The sequence below is a fragment of the Xenopus tropicalis genome, chromosome 3 (genome assembly GCF_000004195.4).
Source record: "Xenopus tropicalis strain Nigerian chromosome 3, UCB_Xtro_10.0, whole genome shotgun sequence".
NCBI classification, from domain to species: domain Eukaryota; kingdom Metazoa; phylum Chordata; class Amphibia; order Anura; family Pipidae; genus Xenopus; species Xenopus tropicalis.
This window is the reverse complement of record NC_030679.2, coordinates 138,306,711-138,328,051: the sequence shown is the minus strand read 5'-3', so window position 1 is coordinate 138,328,051 and position 21,341 is coordinate 138,306,711. Positions and strand designations below refer to the sequence as shown.

The following is a 21,341-nucleotide window of genomic DNA, read 5'->3' as shown; positions in this document are numbered from 1 at the left end:
GGGAAGGGACTGGGGCTGTGGGATAGCAGGTATAGTAGGGAGAGATGGTGCCTATAGTAGCAGTGGGGGGATAATAGCCTCTGGGAAGGGACTGGGGCTGTGGGATAGCAGGTATAGTAGGGAGAGATGGTGCCTATAGTAGCAGTGGGGGGATAATAGCCTCTGGGAAGGGACTGGGGCTGTGGGATAACAGGTATAGTAGGGAGAGATGGTGCCTATAGTAGCAGTGGGGGATAATAGCCTCTGGGAAGGGACTGGGGCTGTGGGATAGCAGGTATAGTAGGGAGAGATGGTGCCTATAGTAGCAGTGGGGGGGATAATAACCTCTGGGAAGGGACTGGGGCTGTGGGATAGCAGGTATAGTAGGGAGAGATGGTGCCTATAGTAGCAGTGGGGGGATAATAGCCTCTGGGAAGGGACTGTGGCTGTGGAATAGCAGGTATAGTAGGGAGAGATGGTGCCTATAGTAGCAGTGGGGGATAATAGCCTCTGGGAAGGGACTGTGGCTGTGGAATAGCAGGTATAGTAGGGAGAGATGGTGCCTATAGTAGCAGTGGGGGATAATAGCCTCTGGGAAGGGACTGGGGCTGTGGAATAGCAGGTATAGTAGGGAGAGATGGTGCCTATAGTAGCAGTGGGGGGATAATAGCCTCTGGGAAGGGACTGGGGCTGTGGGATAGCAGGTATAGTAGGGAGAGATGGTGCCTATAGTAGCAGTGGGGGATAATAGCCTCTGGGAAGGGACTGGGGCTGTGGGATAGCAGGTATAGTAGGGAGAGATGGTGGCTATAGTAGCAGTGGGATAATAGCCTCTGGGAAGGGACTGGGGCTGTGGGATAGCAGGTATAGTAGGGAGAGATGGTGGCTATAGTAGCAGTGGGATAATAGCCTCTGGGAAGGGACTGTGGCTGTGGGATAGCAGGTATAGTAGGGAGAGATGGTGCCTATAGTAGCAGTGGGGGGATAATAGCCTCTGGGAAGGGACTGTGGGATCTTTAAATCCAATAGTGTAACTAATGTATATTATGAGGTCTATGAGGTCCATTCCTTTGTGTAGTTCTTAAACTACGTATAGTTACTTGAGATATACCTTTAATATTACAGAATTAGTCCTTCTCACCCCTAGCTTAAAGGGATTCTGGAAAATGGTCACCATTGTGGCATTAAATTGACAGGATCTCCCCCCCCCCCCCCAAGTCTGTACCAATAAATGTATGCCCCTACTGTACAGAGGGTAGCAGCTGTGCCCCCTACAGGACAGAGGGTAGCAGCTGTGCCCCCTACAGGACAGAGGGTAGCAGCTGTGCCCCCTACAGGACAGAGGGTAGCAGCTGTGCCCCCTACAGGACAGAGGGTAGCAGCTGTGCCCCCTACAGGACCAAAGGCGGCTGCTGTGCCCCCTACAGGATAGAAGCCACACACAGTGAGCTGCACAGCCAATGAGATTACATCCTGGCATTTGGTGAAGAGAAGGACGAGCAGAGGCAAAGCTCCTTTTTTTACATTTTATTCACCTATGTTTCGGTTCACTCCAGATACTGCCTGAATGATACGAGACATACAAAAAAAGAACGCATCCCACTGTATTCTTAAAATAAATTCTTCACTTATAAAACGGGGAAAGAACAAAAATGAGGGAAAAAAACAAAAAACATTTCAAAACACTAACGCGTTAAAATACATAAAGCTTGTTAAGTCACTTCACAGAATTATTTTAACGATAGGGAAATGGAGGTGAAAATGGATGAATGTTCTGCTCAGGATTAAAACTTCCCTTACCTAGAGAACAGGCTAAATACCCTCTCTCCCAGCCTCTGCGCGCAGCAGTGAAAGTGCCAAATGCAAGCGCGGGACAGTGAAAATGGCGCCACAGAGCCGTTAAACCAGTCGGGGGGTTAGTGCAAAACCTTATCCGCTTGTGTTTGGGGTTAGGATTTGGCTTAGAGTGTACAAATCCTAAGAGCAGAAAGGTTCTGGCAGCCATGTTTAAACCTTCCTTGACTTCCACACGTCACTATGGTTCCAAGTTGAACAAGTACAGGACAAGGGCGGAAGGAAACCAAACTTACACACTACAGACAAGGCTGCTTCCGGGCGCGGTGGAGAGTTCCGACAATATGGCGGAGGGACAGATTTGAGGAGAAAGTGGAAGAGACCGTTTAGAAGGGAGCAGAGTGAGGCCGTTACATAAAAGCACTGCAACAAGGAGGAGGGGGAAGAGCAGAACATCCCCTTAACGATGTCTTAAAACGAGAAGTGGTAAGTAACAAAAGCTTGGGGCTCCCCTCGCAGGGAGACTGGGGGGGCTAGAGAGTTTATCTGTACTGGTAGCTCATGTTGTGGTCTGTATTCCTGCCGTAACCACCTGCTCCTCCCTGAGGCGCTTGGTAATTATTTGGGGGGCCACTGTAGTTCTGTCCGGGGGGACCTTGATTGTAGTTCGACTGCGTGTAACCTACAATGAGAGTGAATTCCATTAATACAGACATCTGAAAGCCACAAACAGTCAGATAAATGCAACAGATTCACATGAAAGCTTAATGGCCCCGTGTATGGGGCCCTTAGATGGGCCCTGCTTGACCAATATCTGGATGGAGACTGGCCAGCTGTTTATCGGGCAGGTTTCAAATTCCTGTTGGCAGAGGAGCACATCAGTGTGTTGATGCAGTCTCGCTCTGCAGCGGTACAGTGACTTAAAAGAACAATGTCCCCTTAAAAAGGTTTCCAATATAGTTAGTCAGCCACAAATGTAATCTATTAAGGCTGGAGTAGGCAGATGCCTAACATAATAGCCAGAACCCTACTTCCTGCTTTCAACACAAGCTATTAGCAGTCAGTATTTTGAGGGGGGGCATATAGGACATAACAGTCAGTCAGTTAGTTTGCATATGAATCTGTCCTGCCTGCTCACAAACTAACCGAACAGTTACGTCCCATGTGCCCCCCCCTAAAGTCAGACTAAGAAGTTAGAGAGCTGAAAGCAGGAAGTAGTGTTCTGGCTATTATGTTAGACATCTGCCCACTGCAGCCTTTATAGATACATTTTTGCCCAACTATATTACAAATGTTTTTTTATTTTGCACAGTGTCTATTATACCTGGTTTCATTTTTACACTGAGCTGTTCCTTTCCAATCAGCTCTGACAGTCTACACAGCTTAATACACATCTATAAAAGTACAACAGCCAGTAGGAGAATAGTATATATGTAGTATGTCCCCATCATCCATAACATAAGAAATTGAACAGAGCCTTTAAACACTTGCATAATGCTGTGTTGGCTGTATCTCAAGCACAGGATCAGGCAAAGTGAGATGGCTGCCTACAAATTTCAAAAAGAACTAATGTTCACAGCACACAGTGAAATATAGTATTAAAGGAACAGTAACACCAAAAAAATAACTGTATAAGTACAATATGATGTACTATTGCCCTGCACTGGTACAGCTGGGTTGTTTGCTACAGAAACCCTACTATAGTTTATATAAATACCCGCTGTGTAGCCCCGGGGGCAGCCATTCCTGCACTGGTACAGCTGGGGTGTTTGCTACAGAAACCCTACTATAGTTTATATAAATACCCCGCTGTGTAGCCCCGGGGGCAGCCATTCCTGCACTGTTACAGCTGGGGTGTTTGCTACAGAAACCCTACTATAGTTTATATAAATACCCCGCTGTGTAGCCCCGGGGCAGCCATTCCTGCACTGGTACAGCTGGGGTGTTTGCTACAGAAACCCTACTATAGTTTATATAAATACCCCGCTGTGTAGCCCCAGGGGCAGCCATTCCTGCACTGGTACAGCTGGGGTGTTTGCTACAGAAACCCTACTATAGTTTATATAAATACCCCGCTGTGTAGCCCCGGGGGCAGCCATTCCTGCACTGGTACAGCTGGGGTGTTTGCTACAGAAACCCTACTATAGTTTATATAAACACCCCGCTGTGTAGCCCCGGGGGCAGCCATTCCTGCACTGGTACAGCTGGGGTGTTTGCTACAGAAACCCTACTATAGTTTATATAAATACCCGCTGTGTAGCCCCGGGGGCAGCCATTCCTGCACTGGTACAGCTGGGGTGTTTGCTACAGAAACCCTACTATAGTTTATATAAATACCCCGCTGTGTAGCCCCGGGGGCAGCCATTCCTGCACTGGTACAGCTGGGGTGTTTGCTACAGAAACCCTACTATAGTTGATATAAATACCCCGCTGTGTAGCCCCGGGGGCAGCCATTCCTGCACCAGTACAGCTGGGGTGTTTGCTACAGAAACCCAACTTGTACCAGTGCAGGGCAACTGTACATTATATTTTAATTACTTTAAAACAATTTTTTGGTGTTACTGTTCCTTTAAAGCTACACCATCAAAATCACGACAGTATCCTATAAAGCTCCCCCCCAATTAGAGGGAGGTATGCACTAAATAGCCGCTTGCCTTGGTACGATGAGGTACTGCTGGCTCCACCATAGCCGGTGTGCGCCCCTGCGTTGTAACCAGAGCTAGGCGCTGTGTAAGAGCTGCCGCCTCGCCCTCCTGCACCCTCTCCACTGCCGTACCCTAAAGACCAGGGAGAGTTTAGAACATGGAATACCAGTGCTATCCAGAATGTATAGAAGTGACCAAAATTAAATATTCAGAATTAGTGAAGTATAGGGAAAGCCTAGGTCAGCTTGGAGTATACCAGAATGGCTTTGATTGGCACACTTTTCTGGTATATGTAATCCACAAAGCAGCAGCAGCTCGCAATAATACCATTACTCACCCGAGCTTGCACCTCCTGTGTAAGAGTTGGAGTAGTTGTAAGATCCTCCGCTTCCACCTCCCTGTGCCCCCTGGTTGTAACCACCCTTTTGTTTCTGAGGTGGCCCATAGTTGCTGTACTGGTTCTGATTGTAAGTCTGCTGCTGCTGTTGTTGCTGCTGTTGTTGTTGCTGCCCTTGATGGCCCTGGTAGCCTTGGTTATAGGCTGGTTTGGGAGGGTTGCTGGCATGCTGTGAAGGTGGTTGTTGTTGCTGTTGTTGCTGCTGTTGAGGAGGGGGTGGCTTCTTGTTTACAAAAGGTTTTGGTGGAGTTGGCGCATTATAACCATCTCCCTGATAGTAAGAGCTGTAGCCACCAGTTCCTGCACCACCTCCTCCTGCGTTGCCTGAAGCTCCTCCGTTGCTATAGAACTGACCTGTAACATGGAAATAGAGAGTGAGCGCAGTGCTAAAAAACAGGATTAAAAAAAAAATCAGCTGACAGTGACCAATAAAGCAACATTTTTAATGTTTTAAACGGAACTCGTGTGCAATGTGGCTAACTCTCCCCGTTCTACATGGCGCAGCAGAAAAATGCAAGCAGAATGATAAGCAGAAGAAACCTTTTCATTGTCAGGTGATATTGTTATTAGGAAGGCATTTGGGTTTGGCAGGGTTATAGTACTGCTTACTATGGCCAAGGATCCATTTACTAACCCTCCAGTCAGCCCCTGGGCTGGCAGCCAATCCGAGCTTCAAGAGAAACCACAGGTGAATCATAAGCTTGGGGACAGTGCATATTTCACCTTAAGGGCTTAACCTTTCACCTTCAGTAGGATATAAAGTGCTATTATGAGAATCTGCAATTGACCTTCATTTATTTGCGGCTTTTGATTTAGCTTTTTTCCCCACCAGCAGCTCTCAAGGTTGGAATTTCAGCAGCTATCAGGTTGCTAGGGCCCTATTTAACCTAGCAACCAGGCAGCAACTTGAAAGTCAGGAATATGAATAAAGATAATAGAGGCCAACTAAAAAATAAAGGCCAACTGAAAATCTGCCATTCTAACACATACTAAATATTAAACTGAAGGCAAACCACCCCTTTAATTAAACATATTATACTGTCTGAAACCAAGCAACAAAACTTGGGTGGAATCTAGAGAAGCATGAATAGCCAAGTCAAACCTAAGGAAGCCAGAACCATGTGAGGACATGGCTTTGTATCACCAAGGAAATACTGACGAGGAAAGTCCAGTATGGACATCAAAAAAATTAAGGGGCTGTTCACTTTGTTACAGAATGGACTATTTAAATTGGACTAATATTCTATCTGGCTCACCGACAAATGCTATTATGTTGTTCTGGTGTTAATTATATATTTTCTGTCTGTCACTCAAACTGCTGCGTGCATACTAGGATTAAGGGTAAGGAACCCACGCAGCTAGATATCTGCTGAGATTTCAAATGAACTCATCAATAGGAGGCAATGAAATACCTCTTTAAGGGGCAAATGTAGGCTTCTGTATTACCACCTGTGAATGTACCCCTCTACATGGTGTGTGCCTGGCACATCTGTACAACAAACCCAACCCTAGCCGGCTTGCACACATGTTCTGGGTACAGAGTTATTTTAGCTACAAGGGATTTCCACCCTAAACACTGGGATTGCTTACTAGCCAGAAGAGCATGCAGTTACATGACCCTACTATGTCACTGACAGGTTTCAGACTACCAAGAATTAATCACCTATGGGAAAATTAGTCAAGCAGTTCCTAAACTAAGTCCCTTTGAAATGTAGAACCTCTGCCTACAGATCAGAAGCAATGACTTGTTACTGGAGCTGAACCCAAAACCTCTTATTCTACATATTGCCTCATTTAGACTGAAGCTTTTGGGCAGGGCCCTCTTGTACAGAGGATTATTTTTACTTGTGTATTTGCCCATTTATTGCAGGTCAATGCAGTAAGATATTAACTTCTAACTACAAAATACACCTGGTGCCACACAGTTTATATGATTTAGAGCTACATTACTGAATTTCAAGTGAAATGGTGAGACAGCCAGAAATACTCTCATTAATCCCATAACAGTACACTAAATAAACTTGCCAGAAGTATTTAAGAGAAGCTCTGCTGAAGCTGTAAGGTAAATTAGGCGGTATCAAGCGGTCACTGTACCAAAGCCTTCCAGGCACACCAAGGCCCTGTCAGGATATATCAATACACACCACCACTATACAGTACATGATATGAAAAAGGTGTCGTCAGTCAGCAAGTCATGAACGCTTAAGCAAAACTGCATGCTTTTACCACAAAAACAGTTCAAACTTAATATCTCAAAAATATTAACTCGTGAAAAACTGCAGCCTTTCAAAAGCAGTTAATTTGAATAGTATCACGTGAAGATAACAGATATGAGCAGAACAGGCAAATAACCAGAGGCCAAAAGAAAGCCTACAGCATATATAGTACTATCCCCTACACAAGATAGCACAGCCCCCTATTAATGGAGTGTTCCACAGCTCTACAACAGACAAGCTATGCAACTATACCTGATATTAACTGCTCCTGCAACACTATACATTAGCTTGGAGCCAAGGATAGATGAAAATTTATCAAAAATGGCCAAGTTCAGTCCAAAGGGTCACACAGGTAAGGCACAAAAGGTCTCCCTCAAGGGCCCTGAAGTTCAGGCCTTAATGGCAACCAACATGTTTCACAGAGGAAAATGCAGAAAGTAGCACAATATTTCTGCTTTGTAACATAACACACATGGCAACACAGCTACAAAAGCTACTTCACTTAACCTACTTTCTGCATTTTCCCCCCATAAACCTACCTTTTCAGTTACTAAACATTTAAGTTTCAGAGTAAACGGATTGGTTGCTCATTAAAAACTGAACTGTGTAGGGCAGCATTATAAAGAGAACAATTTACAAATATTGCTGGGAGAGTTAACACATTTGTCCAGTACATAATATGCAATTAAAGGGAATGTAAACCCATAAATGTGCCTAATCAAAGGAAATTGAATTCTAAGCACTTCCTGACACATCGGAAAGTCGCTCAGAATGACTCTTTAATTAGACAAAGTACCTTCGGGTTGACATACCATTTAGTTTTTAGGGCAGGGAAAAACCCCAATCTGCTTCTTAAGGTCAGAGGTGTACCCCTAAACCCTGTAGAGAATTGGGGTCAGTGACACAAGGTTGTGCCAGAGCCTCAACCATCTGAGGGGTGCTGCTGTGTTCCAAGAGGTCAGGATGAAATCACGATGCTGACTTTGTATTATACAATCCAGCTTTGATTTCTGTCCCAACAACTCTGGGAAGAAGGTTGCAGAAGCAGGAGTTAGTTGTAACCCATCACTGCAGACAGAAGTCAGATGACTATCATTTTAACATTCCCAACAAGTTTTATATGAAAGTTCCCCTTTAAAAGCAATGACACAGGGTTATTTTTTTACCACAGCAATTAGTAGCTCAAAGGGCAGCACAAAAAACCACCCCCATTCTGAAATATTCCAAGTGAATGGGGGTGATTGTTTCCTGCCCCTGGATCTACTAATAACTCTGGGAAGAGGATTTAGAAATGTCCTGGGTCATTGCTTTAAGACAGACTCTGGTAACCAACCACAGAGCCATTTAAATGACTAGGAGGACTGAACAGAAGCTCGGTAGCAACACTGCTACTTAAAAGAACCTATGGCACTCCGGCTATAGGCTGCCCACAAAGGCCAGTACACCCAATGGCCAAGCGGGAATCATGCCAACAGCTGGAGTGCCAAAGGTTTCACATAATGGCAATTGTAAAATTGACCGTTTGCAAGCAAAAATATGGCCAATTTTAGAAGAGCATTCTCAGCCCAAAGCAAGATGTACAAAAAGGAGCTTATCCACGGTAGTTTTAACACGGTTTATTAAAACATTATGACCACGCCAAAATCCAAAACAATGAATGCGACTTTAAGACAATAAAAACACTTGTCAAGATTTAAGTAAAAAATAATAGTTAAAAAAAAAGTTATAAAGTGCCCTCAAAGCTATGCTTCAAGAACTGTAGAGTGGCTTCAATTTAGGGAAACGACGAGTGCAGTAACTGGCCAATTTAAAATCTCAACTGTTGACATTAGGAAAAAAAACTTCCATTCCGGCATTAAAAATGTCCCAGGGAAGGTTCAGTCTGCCAAAATTGTATACATTGCCAAGGGATTAAAAGTCAGAAAGCTTGAGGTGTGCGTTCCGAGAACTCAGTCATGTACAAGGGAAAGTAAGAGGGCAAGGGAGGAGAAAAATAAAAACAAAAGTAGAATGTTCTTGGCTTTGTAGTTCAAGAGACTGGATTTAAAAGCTTGTGGGTGTTGAGTGTATGGGTACAATACTCTAGAGATGGTCTAGGCAGATGCAAAATCATGATAACCGTAGCAGTCTGTGAAAAAGTCACCTACAAAAAGGGGGAGACAGCAGAGAGAAAAAAAGAATTAGAATTCTTTTTGTAAAGGGGCACTAAGCCACAGTTTTTATACAATGTTTTAGATTTCTCTGCTCCTGTCTCCCCCCTCCCACCAAATATGTAGATGCTGCTCCAAGTGGTGAAAAAGGGGGAAAGGCATAAACGAGGGTGTGAGTTGTATGTCGTCTCACTTTGTTAAACCAAAGCAGAGAAATGTAAAAAAAGACAAATTGCAGACCTTTCTTCATAAGTTAGATGCATTATGATAAATATGGTGCGTTGCCATAACCCAACACAGGTGTGACCTAGGCCGTTTAAACTATTACGCTTGTTTTACACCATTAAAAGTTTCTATGCATTATGGACATGTCAGGTCGGCAGCCTTTGTAATCTAGAAAGCATACACAAACAAACAGCCTTCGGGGAAGAGAAAACACACAGCGACAAGCCTGCTAATGTACAAACCCATCTTGGATTCCCCCCTCTGGGCTGAAGTAAAAGCGGTTACTGGTGAGCTTAAGAAGCTTTCAATAAAAACAAAAAAGTACATTCAAACCAGGGTAAAGTTGAGTCAAATTATAATTTAGCAAGTTATGTTATGAGTCAACTTACTGTATCCTGCCGTCGCAGAAGTTTGATAGTTGTAGTTTCCACCATAACCTCCACCATAGCCACCTATTAAGGGGAAGGTTAAATATTAAAAGTACAGACAGACACAGGGTTCCCCATTGTCATTTTAAGAGCAATAATCTTTGTTCACTACTTGCAAACAGTACAACATGGAATAAACCTAGAATAGTAGCAGTTGGCAGTGTGCCACTCATCCAAGGTATCTTAAGAGCCAGATACAACAAAGCATTTAATAAGTACAGAACCTACCAGAGTTCATGTAGCCACCGTGGTTTCCTCCACCAAATCCACCTCGGCCTCTTCCTCTGCCGCGATTCATTCCACCTCTACCACGACCTCTCATGGCTTGAGGAGGGGGTACCTCATTGTACATCATTCCAAAACCTTGGTTATGCTGCTTAAATAAAAAAAAAAGGATGGTCTTAATGAACTAGAATCTACAGCTTTTGGCACAAAGCTGGACTAGGTAGTGACTAGTTCACAACCTTTAACCTCCCACTTCAAATCCACTTGTCCCACCCATTACTTATAGAAAGTAAAAGGTAACCATACACAATGTAATCCAATAGTGGGGCAATTTAACACACACACACACACACCTTTCCTGCAAATTTGGGACCTCCTCGTGGCATCATAGGTGGTCTCTTTTTCTTGGGAGCTTCTGCGTATGTTGTGTAGTCTGGGAATAGTTTTTCTAGGGCAGCAAGTGCAGCATAAGCTTTTGCCACTTTCTTGTTAGAGCCAGATCCTTGAAACTTCACACCATCAACCTCAACCTGAAAATTAAAAAAAAAATTGTATTTCTTGTTGAGCCTGTGTCCCACAGTACCAGTGCAGTAACACTCCCCCCCCCCCCCCCCCCCCCCCCTTTGACAAATGCAGGTCAAACCAAGAGCCAACTTACCTCCATTACAAAGCGCTTATCGTGACTGCCACCGGTCTCTGAGATCAGTTCATATTTCAGGCCACGTCTTTTCTCATTCAATTCCATGACAGGGTTCTTGCCATGCTTTGTGAGAATAGGTCCCTGCTGCTTTGCACTCTAGAAAGGGGAAAAAAAAGTAGATTTAGTTCTAGAACGAGAACCACCAATAAAACTATAGCTATCCACAGAGAGCAATTTTTAATATGAGCAAAGTTGCAACTTTAAACTCAGGCATTAAATGAAGAGTCAGAATATTAATGTATAATGTTGTACTAAAATAAAGCTAAAATCTGAAAGCTTCAGGGTGGACCTATTCATATCCTTGATTTAAGAATCATTAAAAAACAGTGAATAAACAGTGATTTGTTATCAAAGCAAAACCTGAGAAACATACCTCTGCTTGATCTGCAGCAGAATCAGTTTGTGTGGAATCAGCTGGCTGTGCTGGAGTTTGTACAACTGGTTTCTGTTCCGATTCATCAGTTGCTTCTTCCTTTTCCTCCATACCGGTAGGGAGACCCATGTCTTGCAGCACCTTTCAAAAGCACCAGATTAAACAGTCAGCAAATTAGCAAGCCTAGCAACAGAAGTCTAATTAGGGATATGAGGAATAAGCAATGCAGCCCACAGATCTTTAGAAAAGCTTAAGCTCCCACTGTATTCAGGTGCAACCACTACTGCCCTGATTTTTAGCAGCCTTTGGCTGTGAAAACAAGCCTTAAAAAGGACCATTACATATTTTTATCACCACTTTTTTTCCTATATGCCTAGTCAGAACAAAGAAAGTGAATGGCCCTTTAAAGAGAGACAGTCATGAGTTTTATGGTGTACTTTATTTCTAAATTACACTGTTTATATAGCAAATCATTGACTGCTTTTAACATTTTATTCTTGAACCAACAAATGTATTTTTTGTTGTTGTAATACTGATGTGTAGGCGCCATCTCAGTGCATTGTGCCCGAGTCGGAGCTTTCAGCCAGCGCTACACATTAGAACTGCTTTCAGCTAACCTATTGTTTCTCCTACTCCCATGTAACTGGAGGAGTCCCAAGCCGGACTTGGATTTCTTACTATTGAGTGCTATTCTAATACCTACTGGGAGCTGCTATCTTGCTCCCTTCCCATTGTTCTGCTGCTGGGAGGGAGGGGGTGATATCACTCCAACTTGCAGCTCAGCAGTAAAGTGTGACTGAAGTTTCAGAGCACATGTCACATGGCTGTGGCACCCTGGAAATTAATATGGCTAGCCCCATGTGAAATTTCAAAATTAAAAAAACTTTTCTGCTGGAGAAGCTCTATAAACAGATTTGTTTTGAAATCAAAAACCTGTTCTCCCACGCAAGAGACGTATTCCTACAAGGCTGACATTTTTTGTCAAACGTGACAGATAAGCAGCAAAGATAATCAGCAAAGTTACTTACTTTGACTGCTACATGGAGCTTTGCCGTCTTCTTTGAAGGACCTGAAGCTTCAAATGTCTTTTCATCTACTTCCACGGACATCGTAAAGATAGGTGCATGTACAGGTCCTGTCTGGGATATCAGCTTGTACTGCAGACCTGGCTTGAGCTGGTTCAGCCTCATTAACGCATTCATAGCTTGTGGGGGTTCGCTCTTCTCATCTGTTGCAGATTACAGAATTGTTAACTGTAAATACGGCAGTTATTGATGGCACAAGGCTTTCGGTTTATAGAAGCCATTTGTACACACAAATAGCTTTATAACAGATGTATTATTCTGCGATTACTCTGCACAGTAGCTGTTCATCTTGCTATGTCTGACCAAACTTTCACACTTGAGCAGAAGAGTGCAGGTACCATATTGAATTTTTTTTTTTTAAACATCTGACTGGACTAACTACTCATTCCTTTCTCGCTCAGGTCAACTATTTTCTGAGAGAGTAACCACTGCACTGTTTCAACTGAGCCTGGAGTCCAATTGTTGTGTCAAATACCTGCATGACTTGCAGGACACACCAAGTTAAAACTGAATGTAGACAATGAAGCGGGTCTTTTTCAAGCTTAAAACAAGGTTTCCTGCCTGTAACACTCAAATACCTTTCTTCTGAATCTTCTTTTTCTTCTTACTTGGCGACTTGTCTTCTCCATCCTCCTCCATGGGGCGCTTGAGAGCTGGCATGGCATAGGTGGTGCTGGGAGGAATCTGGACTGTAGGGTTGATAAGAACAGTTAAAGCAGTTAAAACAAAGTACAGATTAAAAGGCTTTCCGTTTATATTTGAGTAAATCCAAAATTTACCTGTATAGTCAATGGTGGGTGTTTCAACCTTGGTTTTCTTTGGAATCTTTGTAGGTAATGGGTCCATGCCCAAGACTTTGTGCAATTGCCCAAAAGCTGCTAATCTCAGTGCATGCTGAAAATTGAAAATGACAAGTCAGACAGAAGGCTTGGATATCTAGAACTTGAGTACGTCAGTTCAATTAAAACTGTGTGGAGACCTAATCTAAAACATATATATTATACTATGCAATATAAAGTGCCAACCATGCAATACGGACCTGTGCACTCTGTGTGATGTCCTCTCTTTGTTGTCTTTCAAGATGCTCAAGAGCATCACTAGCCTCTTTTTCACAAGGGTCATACAAACCAGGTCCATCTTAACAAAAGGGGATAGAAAAATTATTTCTAGGAAGGCACAAGATAAAAAAAAAGTCAATCAACTTGCAAAGGAATGTGTAACAAACCTGGCATGAGGATCCCAGAGCTAAGGCATTCCAGAACTCTCCTTAGTGCCTCCCCGGCACCCATAGGCCTGTTTGCTGTTCCAATTGCCTTCTCACAAAGAAGTTCTAGAGGCTAGAATTATACAGAATGTTAAGGTTAGAAGCAGATTTAGGATTCTAATCCACTAAACCACTACAGTTACAGAGTCAAACAAGATAATTTTATAAACAAGTCCTTATTAGGGGCAATCTATTGGAATTCAAATGTTATTATAGCACAGTTCCCAATTACACATTTGAGAAATTCTTAATCAAATGTAACTGCTAACAGTGTGTCTGTCCTAACATGATTAAAATTTAAGTATTAAGCTTTATTTCAGTCAGGACAGAATCCCACAATGCCTTGCATTCCTATGATTAACACACCTGTGACATTAGATGCATGCACTGTGGAGCTTGGGAGTACTGGCTTGAGAAGAGCTGACTATGGCCAAGTATATGCTCAAAACCAATAGTGGGGGAGGAACAGAAAGCAACATAAAAATGCTGCTTTATACATCAGTTAAGAACAGCTTAATTAAATATATGGGTGGCCATATGCATGCAAAATCCATTGTCAGGATTACAGAACTGCAGTATTTTTAAAAGAAATGACTAACTCTCCCAAAATTCTTATAAAGTTAGCACTTAATGTTGAGAGATGGGCCATACACAGGCAGTAGGGTTTGCAATCAGCTTTTCCTACACCATAAAACATAATAGAAAGAAAATGCAGGTTAGGATTAGGAACATACCCATCCCCGAAGAGGCTCCCATGTTGGTACACGTGTGCACAGATCCCGCAGCACACGAATGACAATCACGCAGGATTTCAGTCCATTAGCCCTAGCCTAAGACAATATCAAATACAGGTCAACATGTGGTGCCACAATCAGATCAGAAGAGGAAAAAAAATAAAAATAAATAAAAAGTACAAAATTTTAGTGCTACTTTGTCAAGGGTAAAATAAACTATGTTTAAGAATATGTCTTATGTATGTATTAAGTTTGCAATTACGTGTAGCAAAAAATAAAATAAAATTACTCTTAGAACAAAGCAGCAACTATGCAGTAGGCATTTACGTTACCACGTGAGGTGGCGTATACTCAAAGTGCGCGCTCTTATACAGCCTACTGAGAGACAGGTGCCAAGTCCTGCAGTTATTTGTGGTGTTAACATAATAGTTGCTTTAAACATGTGATTACATTAAGTATAAAATAAATTGCTTTTACTACTTTAAGACAGAAATAATAAAATGCAAACCTGGAACCACTTGGCGTGTCGGAGTGACGCCAATGCAGCAAGGCATTTGTGCCTGTCCAGAACGTCCGGAGGATCGCTGACTGTTAGCGTTTCTATTCATGGATAAGAAGACAAGGCACGGTTTGACCAAGGGGGTGTCTGTCAGGTGGACAGGGGATGAGGCAGCTTCCAGAGGGCAGTGGGGCTCCTATAACTGCTCTCTTCATAAACTGACTAAAGCTAAACTAAGGAAAAAAAATCTTCAGGGAATCCCTAGCACACCCAACGCATCCCATAAACAAAAAAAAAAAAAAACAAAAAACACTATACTATGGGCTGGAAAAATAACATAGAAAACAAAACCCATGCTATTACCAAGACTAGAACACTACAATAGTAAAATGCATTAAAGCAGCAGTCTGTCATTTATTCTTTGTGATTTAGTATAGCCTTAGCGGCACACAAGATTTAAACCGATGAGTTAATATTTAACCAGACAACAAAATAAAATAGACATATCAGCCGAAGGGACAGAATGCTGCTTCAATGATCAAGATACCCCACACTCTGCAGCTAGAAGCTAAGATCTCTGTACAGTGGAACACTATCCCAACCCAGCTCGACTGCCCTGGCCACAGCCCATGACAGAGAGAGTCCTGTTGGTCAAAGGTCCAGCGTCCCTAAAAATCGACAAACTAGAAGTCTTGATACGAGATCAAATGTCAGAACCATATAGAAAAATATCAATATATTCATAGAAGCACAACAAGTTGGGATCCAGTCTGTGCTGCAGCAAGTCAAATGCCTGAAGACCAGGGTTTTAGATAAGGCTAGCCTATTAAATAGAAAAGTTGCCTTAACAGTAAAACGGCTTGGGAAACGGAGTTGTGTTTGTTTAGATTTTCCACATACAAAAACTAATCTAACTTTATCCAAAACTCTGCTTTGACTGTAAACAGGTTGGCAGTAGACTCCTTTCAAAACAGGGCCACGTCAGTCATTTTTGCTGCAACACACACACATCCCAATGTACATGCAAATATATACCTTCTACTGTCAAGAAAGCCACTCTGAGCCAGAGGGCACTGTTACCCTTTACAGTAAGTAGCAGACTCTCTGGCACAGCAAGTGGACAACTGTAATAACCATAGCAAAAGGCCACTATAGATAGTTATAACACAGCTGGCAACAAGGCCCAGAATACATGGGTATTACAGCAACACAGGCAGGTTTAAACAGTGCAGTTATGATCTTCTATGAATGAGACAAATAAGCAAACACTGATCTGAAGCCAAACCAGATATGGGGTGGGGCTGATTGCATAATTTAAAGGAGAAGGTTTAGTAGTGTGATCACTGCCCGTTTTCTTCTTCCCATACCTCCAGCGCTCAGTTTCTCCATCTCTTCTCGGACCAGGGGGGATGTGAGACGGATGTTGAGAGTCAGAGGGGGCTCTTTAGTGTTTTTGATAACAATTGAAGCTTCTCTTATGTTCTGTATGACTTCATATTTATCCTCAGATACTGTCTGTAAGGGTAAGAGAATAAGGAAGGCATGTTTCAAACAAACAGAACCACCAATAGGAGAGTGCATGTACTAGAATGTATTTTTCATACCTCAAACTGCAGGACAAGGTTATCTGCCACCCTTTTTAGGAGAGAAATTGTGGGTTTGTCTCTGCACAACAGCACAAGTTCAAGGTCCAAGTCTCCCTTCAGAAGAAGCCCTTTGGCAACAAGTCCAACCCTCATCACGCCACGTAGAGTCCTTGTTGGATTCTCTCCAGTTTTTCCTTCGCTACAAAAAATAAGGAATACATGAAATACAAAGCTACGGACCATAATTATACATGGTTACCCCTGCAAGATGACTAAATTACCTGTCCTTGCCCTCCTCTGTTGTCTCAGGTTCTTCTGGCTCTGGTTGTTCTTGCTCTCCACTGCAATCTTTTTCTTGCTGATCAATCCAGTCAGAGACTGCCTTTAGGGCCCGCTCTGTGTGGGATACCATGTTCTGTACAGCCTCCAACTCCTCCTGAGTGGGATACACCACAGAGTGCTTTGCCATGACATGGCGGTCATCATTCAAAAAGATGCGCATGGGACGCTGGAAGAAAAAATAAAAATCATGTTTTAACAGAATATCAAGTGGAAAGACATTGATTGGTGCGTAAAAAATAAATATATTTTACCATTGTAAGAGATTGGTGGTCTAGATGGTTGAAAAGGAGGACAGTCACTTGCTGGAAAGACCTATAAAAAAAGAAAAAATATTTGAATTGGTCTTGTGACCCTTACACTGCCACATGGTTCCCAGCACACTTCCTGTTTCAGCCATACCCCAGCAGCACTGATTGTGTTGCTGGTTAATCAGCGACTGATCTATAGTCTGGAAACTTAAAGGACAGTTAATCTCTGCGCTATTATGTCTGTAATTATTACTTTTTGTCAGTTTTATGCTTAAAAAGGGGATCAGATTTACTGGACAAGCTTTATCGATGGGTCAAAACCCAACCACACAAAAATGTTACATGGCAAGATAAAATATATGTCAATATAGGTCAAATCAATCTAGCCATAGACCAGTAATCCCCAACCAGTGGCTATGGGGTAACATGTTGCTCCCCAACCCCTTGGATGTTGATCCCAGTGCCCCTAAACCAGGGAGTTATTTTTGAATTCCTGACTTGTTTTAGTTGAATACAAACAAGATTTCCTACCAAATAAAGCCCCCTGTAAGCTGATAGTGTGCATAGAGGCTGCCTAATAGCCAATCACAGCCCTTATTTGGCTCCTCCATGAACTTTTATGGTGTTTGTGTTGCTCTCCGAGTCTTTACATTTGACTCTGGCTCACGAGTAAAGGTGGCCATACAAGTTAAGACCTGCTCACTTGGCGACCTATGGGTGGGTGATACCAGGTGAATTTAGGCTAAGACAGTCGTTTGGCCCTGGGGCCAAATGATCAAATTGGAACACTGGTAATAGGCGCAGCCTGTTCAGGGGCCACCACACCAACGAGTCGAAGCAGTCCCCAACCCGACTACATTTTTTGACCTGCAGGCCCATCGTTTGTGCCCCTACACAGTCTAAGGAACCGATATCGGCAGCTACAATCTGCCCGTGTATGGCCACCTTAAGAAAGGTTAGGGACCCCTGCCCTAGACCCTTTGTCAGGCAGTGTACATGAAACAACACTAAATACCAGAAAGTTATGTTCCACAAACACAAAGCCCCTATGCTGGATTAAGGGACATCACTATGGCTACCCCCACCCCTCCAAGATTGTCCATTTGGTAGCCCACCAACTCATAGCAGAAACTAAGCACACCATATCTAGCCTAGCAGGATAGACATGCATGGGTTATAAAGCCCTGCCTGTGGCCTGGAGCCCAAATGAGACCTTTAAGGTGGCCATACACGTACCGATAATATCGTACGAAATATTCAGTGCGTGTATGGTATGTCGGCGAGTCGACCGATATCGGCCAACTCGCCGATCGGACCAGCTTGAAAATTTTGATCGGGCGCCATAGAAGGCGCCTGACCAAAATCTCCCTTCAGCGCTGAATCGGCAGAAGGCGGTAGAAATCCTATTGTTTCTACCTCCTTATCTGCCGTTTCAGCCCTGAATGGTGTGTGGCGGATCTGACGATGTTTCGTGCGACCATCGTCAGATCGCCACATGTATGGCCAGCTTTAATGGAGAAGGAAAGGTACAGTAGCTGGGGTGGGGGGGTTCAAAATGTAAATTACCTTATACCCCAGGCTGGTGCTCCTGTTAGGAAAAATTGCCCCAGCCTACAGCTACTCCGGGCTGATACGGTTTTCCCCTATCAGGAGCGCCAGCCTGGGGTGCACCCCCCCCCCAATGATTGCACCTTTCCTTCTCCTTTAAAAAGGCTTAAGGTGCCCATACACTATAAGATCCGCTCGCTTGGCAATGTCACCAAGTGAGCGGATCTTCACCCGATATCCCCACCTACGGGTGGGCGATATTGGGTAGGAAGTAACCCGATAGGAAGCCCTGGGGCCAAACGATCGGATTACATTTGTGGTTATGGGGCAGTCGGTTCGGGGACCGCACTGGACCGACTGAATTTTCTAACCTGGCCGATCGAGATCTGGCCAATTTCAGGCCAGATATTGGTTGGCCAGGCCGCTCTGTTCTGCCCATACATGGGCCGATTAGCTGCCGAATCTGTCCAAGGGACCGATATCGGCAGCTATAGTCGGCCCGTGTATGGGGACCTTTACGGTTGCATTGACATTAAGAACAATTAAAGGAGCCATAACAGTAGCAATGATGAGGGCTATTAAGCCTTGTCCTGACCAACATCAGGTTAAAACGCACCACCCAGTCTATTATATATATATATATATATATATATAAATAAAGGGACATCAGATAATGCACAATAGCCCATGAATGCCCAACCACACAAAGCAAAGAAAGCTTTTTTTTATTCTACCACAAAGGTTAATATTTATATTATAAATCCCCAGATACATTGGGCTGGTATAGACTATATCCCCAATGAAAAAAAGCAGTGATTGGTCTATAAACAAGTAAAATGCATTGTGTGTGTATGTATTATACAGAGGGAAACCATTTATACCAAATGGGGAGTTATGGAGGATGTAATTATGCAATGGGCCCCTGTGATTTATAGGGCCCCACTTACTGGGGGACAATGGGGCTTTAAGGGGCCCTAATAATATCAGTTTCAGTTCATACAAAGCCCCAATACACTGTTTATAGGCGGAGGGGGCCGTACTTGGGTCACTTCCCCTCCCGCAGCCGGCATGACAAAGGCCCTGCAGCCGCCCGTGCGATTCGGAGCAGGAGACCCCGTACTGCTCGCCACAGGCCGCCATTTTGTCTGCGCCGGCTTCATGGAACGTCTAGAGAAGCAGCGTTCTACACAATAAGACTCCCCACACTCACCCGATACGGACAAACAGAGACTGAACAGGATAACGAGGCTTAATCCTAATACGGGCAGAGCAGCGGCGAATGGCACAAAATGTCGGAAGTAGTAAATAAAATGGCGCTGGAGCTGGCGTAGTATAAAAGTAAAGCGAACAAACAAATAAAGGCCCCGGTTAAACCCCACCCTTTTAAACGTATATGCTTCGAACATACGTTCCCGTTAATAAGCGATCGTGCTCACCTGTTTGCGCCTGGCGATGTAACTGCCGGACTGCGCAATGGAGAGAAGGCGGGAGGAGGGGGCTGCACAGTCCGCTCGGTGGTTGGCTGAGCGCGCTCACGTGACTAGAGAACGGCGCGAAGGACAGCAGCTCCCCGCTACTTGGATTTAAAGCGGAGGCGCATTTAAGCGAAAGGGTTATATAGTGCCGCCGAGGAACGCCCCCCGGCATTAATGCGTTTCACGCCTCCATCTGGGGTCAACTCACTTGTATGATTGTGAAAAGGAGGCTTGGAAAACACACCGGCTTTGATTGGAGGGCTGACGTGGGTTTGGGGGTGGGTGGGGACAACATGGCTGCTGCGGCTTGAGATCAGCGTGGGAAACAATGGAAATTGTCTTAGCTGCGCATAACCATAATAAACTCGACAGTTTGGACTATTGGGTTATGAGTGGGAACGTATTAGATTTGTGAGCTGTGTATGTACAGGGGAAGGGCTCAGGGATCCATGGATGGAGGGAAACTTGTGTGGGGCGACAGCGCAATAGAATCTACGTACATAGAGGCTTTTACCTAGGACTAAGGGGTGTAATATTGATACAAGGTAGTGTGCTACTAGTATGTGCTTGAGGGGTGTCTGTAGTGTAGTTATAGTTGCACTACTGCAAAGGCTACAGGTAGGCTTCCATGACGATAAAAAAATACTAGCCAGGTGGCAACGTTAGATTGTGGGTGATTTGCAGTGGGAGATATATATATAATGCAACCTGGGTGCTCTCCCAAGTAGGGGTTGCCAGCTGGCTGGTAATCACTAGCCTAACTAGCAAAATTGATACAGGTATGGGATCTGTTATCCGGAAAGCCTGTCTCCCATAGGCTCCAGTTTAATCAAATAATTTAGATTTTTATAGATCCCTTTCTCTTTTATAAAACAGTACCTGTACTTGATTACCCCTTATTGGGGGCAGAACAGCCCTATTGGGTTTATTTCATGGTTAAATGATTCCCTTTTCTCTGTAATAATAAAACAGTACCTGTACTTGATCCCAACTAAGATATAATTACCCCTTATTGGGGGCAGAACAGCCCTATTGGGTTTATTTAATGGTTAAATGATTCCCTTTTCTCTGTAATAATAAAACAGTACCTGTACTTGATCCCAACTAAGATATAATTAATCCTTATTGGGGGCAGAACAGTCCTACTGAGTTTAATTAATGTTTTATTGCTTTTTTAGTATAGACATAAGGAACGAAGGAACATTCTGGATAACGGGTACTATACCTGTACTCAATACCAATGTTATATACCGGGAAGAGAAGGCCCATAAGTCCAAGGGTTCCCAGCAAAGTGCACTGGAGTCAAAACTACACTGGGGAGGGTGCAGGGTACACTCTGGGGTCACAGGAAGAGTCTGCCCCATATCATAGGTTAGATGTCCCCAATTTATGTTTAGGCCCTGCACTTAATATCTCTAATTCTGGGTT

At 43.7% G+C, this 21,341-nt stretch overlaps 1 protein-coding gene across 7 annotated transcripts; it reads right to left on the bottom strand.

Moving 5' to 3' along the window:
• Window positions 1–1,491: 1,491 nt before the first annotated feature.
• ilf3 (interleukin enhancer binding factor 3) lies at window positions 1,492–20,048 on the bottom strand. 7 transcript variants are annotated; one of them, XM_012953092.1, is made up of 20 exons: window positions 19,875–20,048; window positions 16,894–16,954; window positions 16,582–16,808; window positions 16,319–16,499; window positions 16,082–16,229; window positions 14,724–14,815; window positions 14,216–14,311; window positions 13,443–13,554; window positions 13,257–13,354; window positions 12,997–13,111; window positions 12,796–12,906; window positions 12,161–12,360; window positions 11,133–11,273; window positions 10,718–10,855; window positions 10,413–10,589; window positions 10,063–10,210; window positions 9,796–9,858; window positions 4,756–5,169; window positions 4,428–4,550; window positions 1,492–2,455 (listed from the first exon to the last, which is right to left on the bottom strand). In XM_012953092.1, the coding sequence occupies exons 2-20, from the start codon at window positions 16,894–16,896 to the stop codon at window positions 2,316–2,318; spliced, it is 2,727 nt and encodes a 908-aa protein (XP_012808546.1). In that variant the 5' UTR covers window positions 16,897–16,954; window positions 19,875–20,048; the 3' UTR covers window positions 1,492–2,315.
• Between the last annotated feature and the right edge of the window lie 1,293 nt (window positions 20,049–21,341).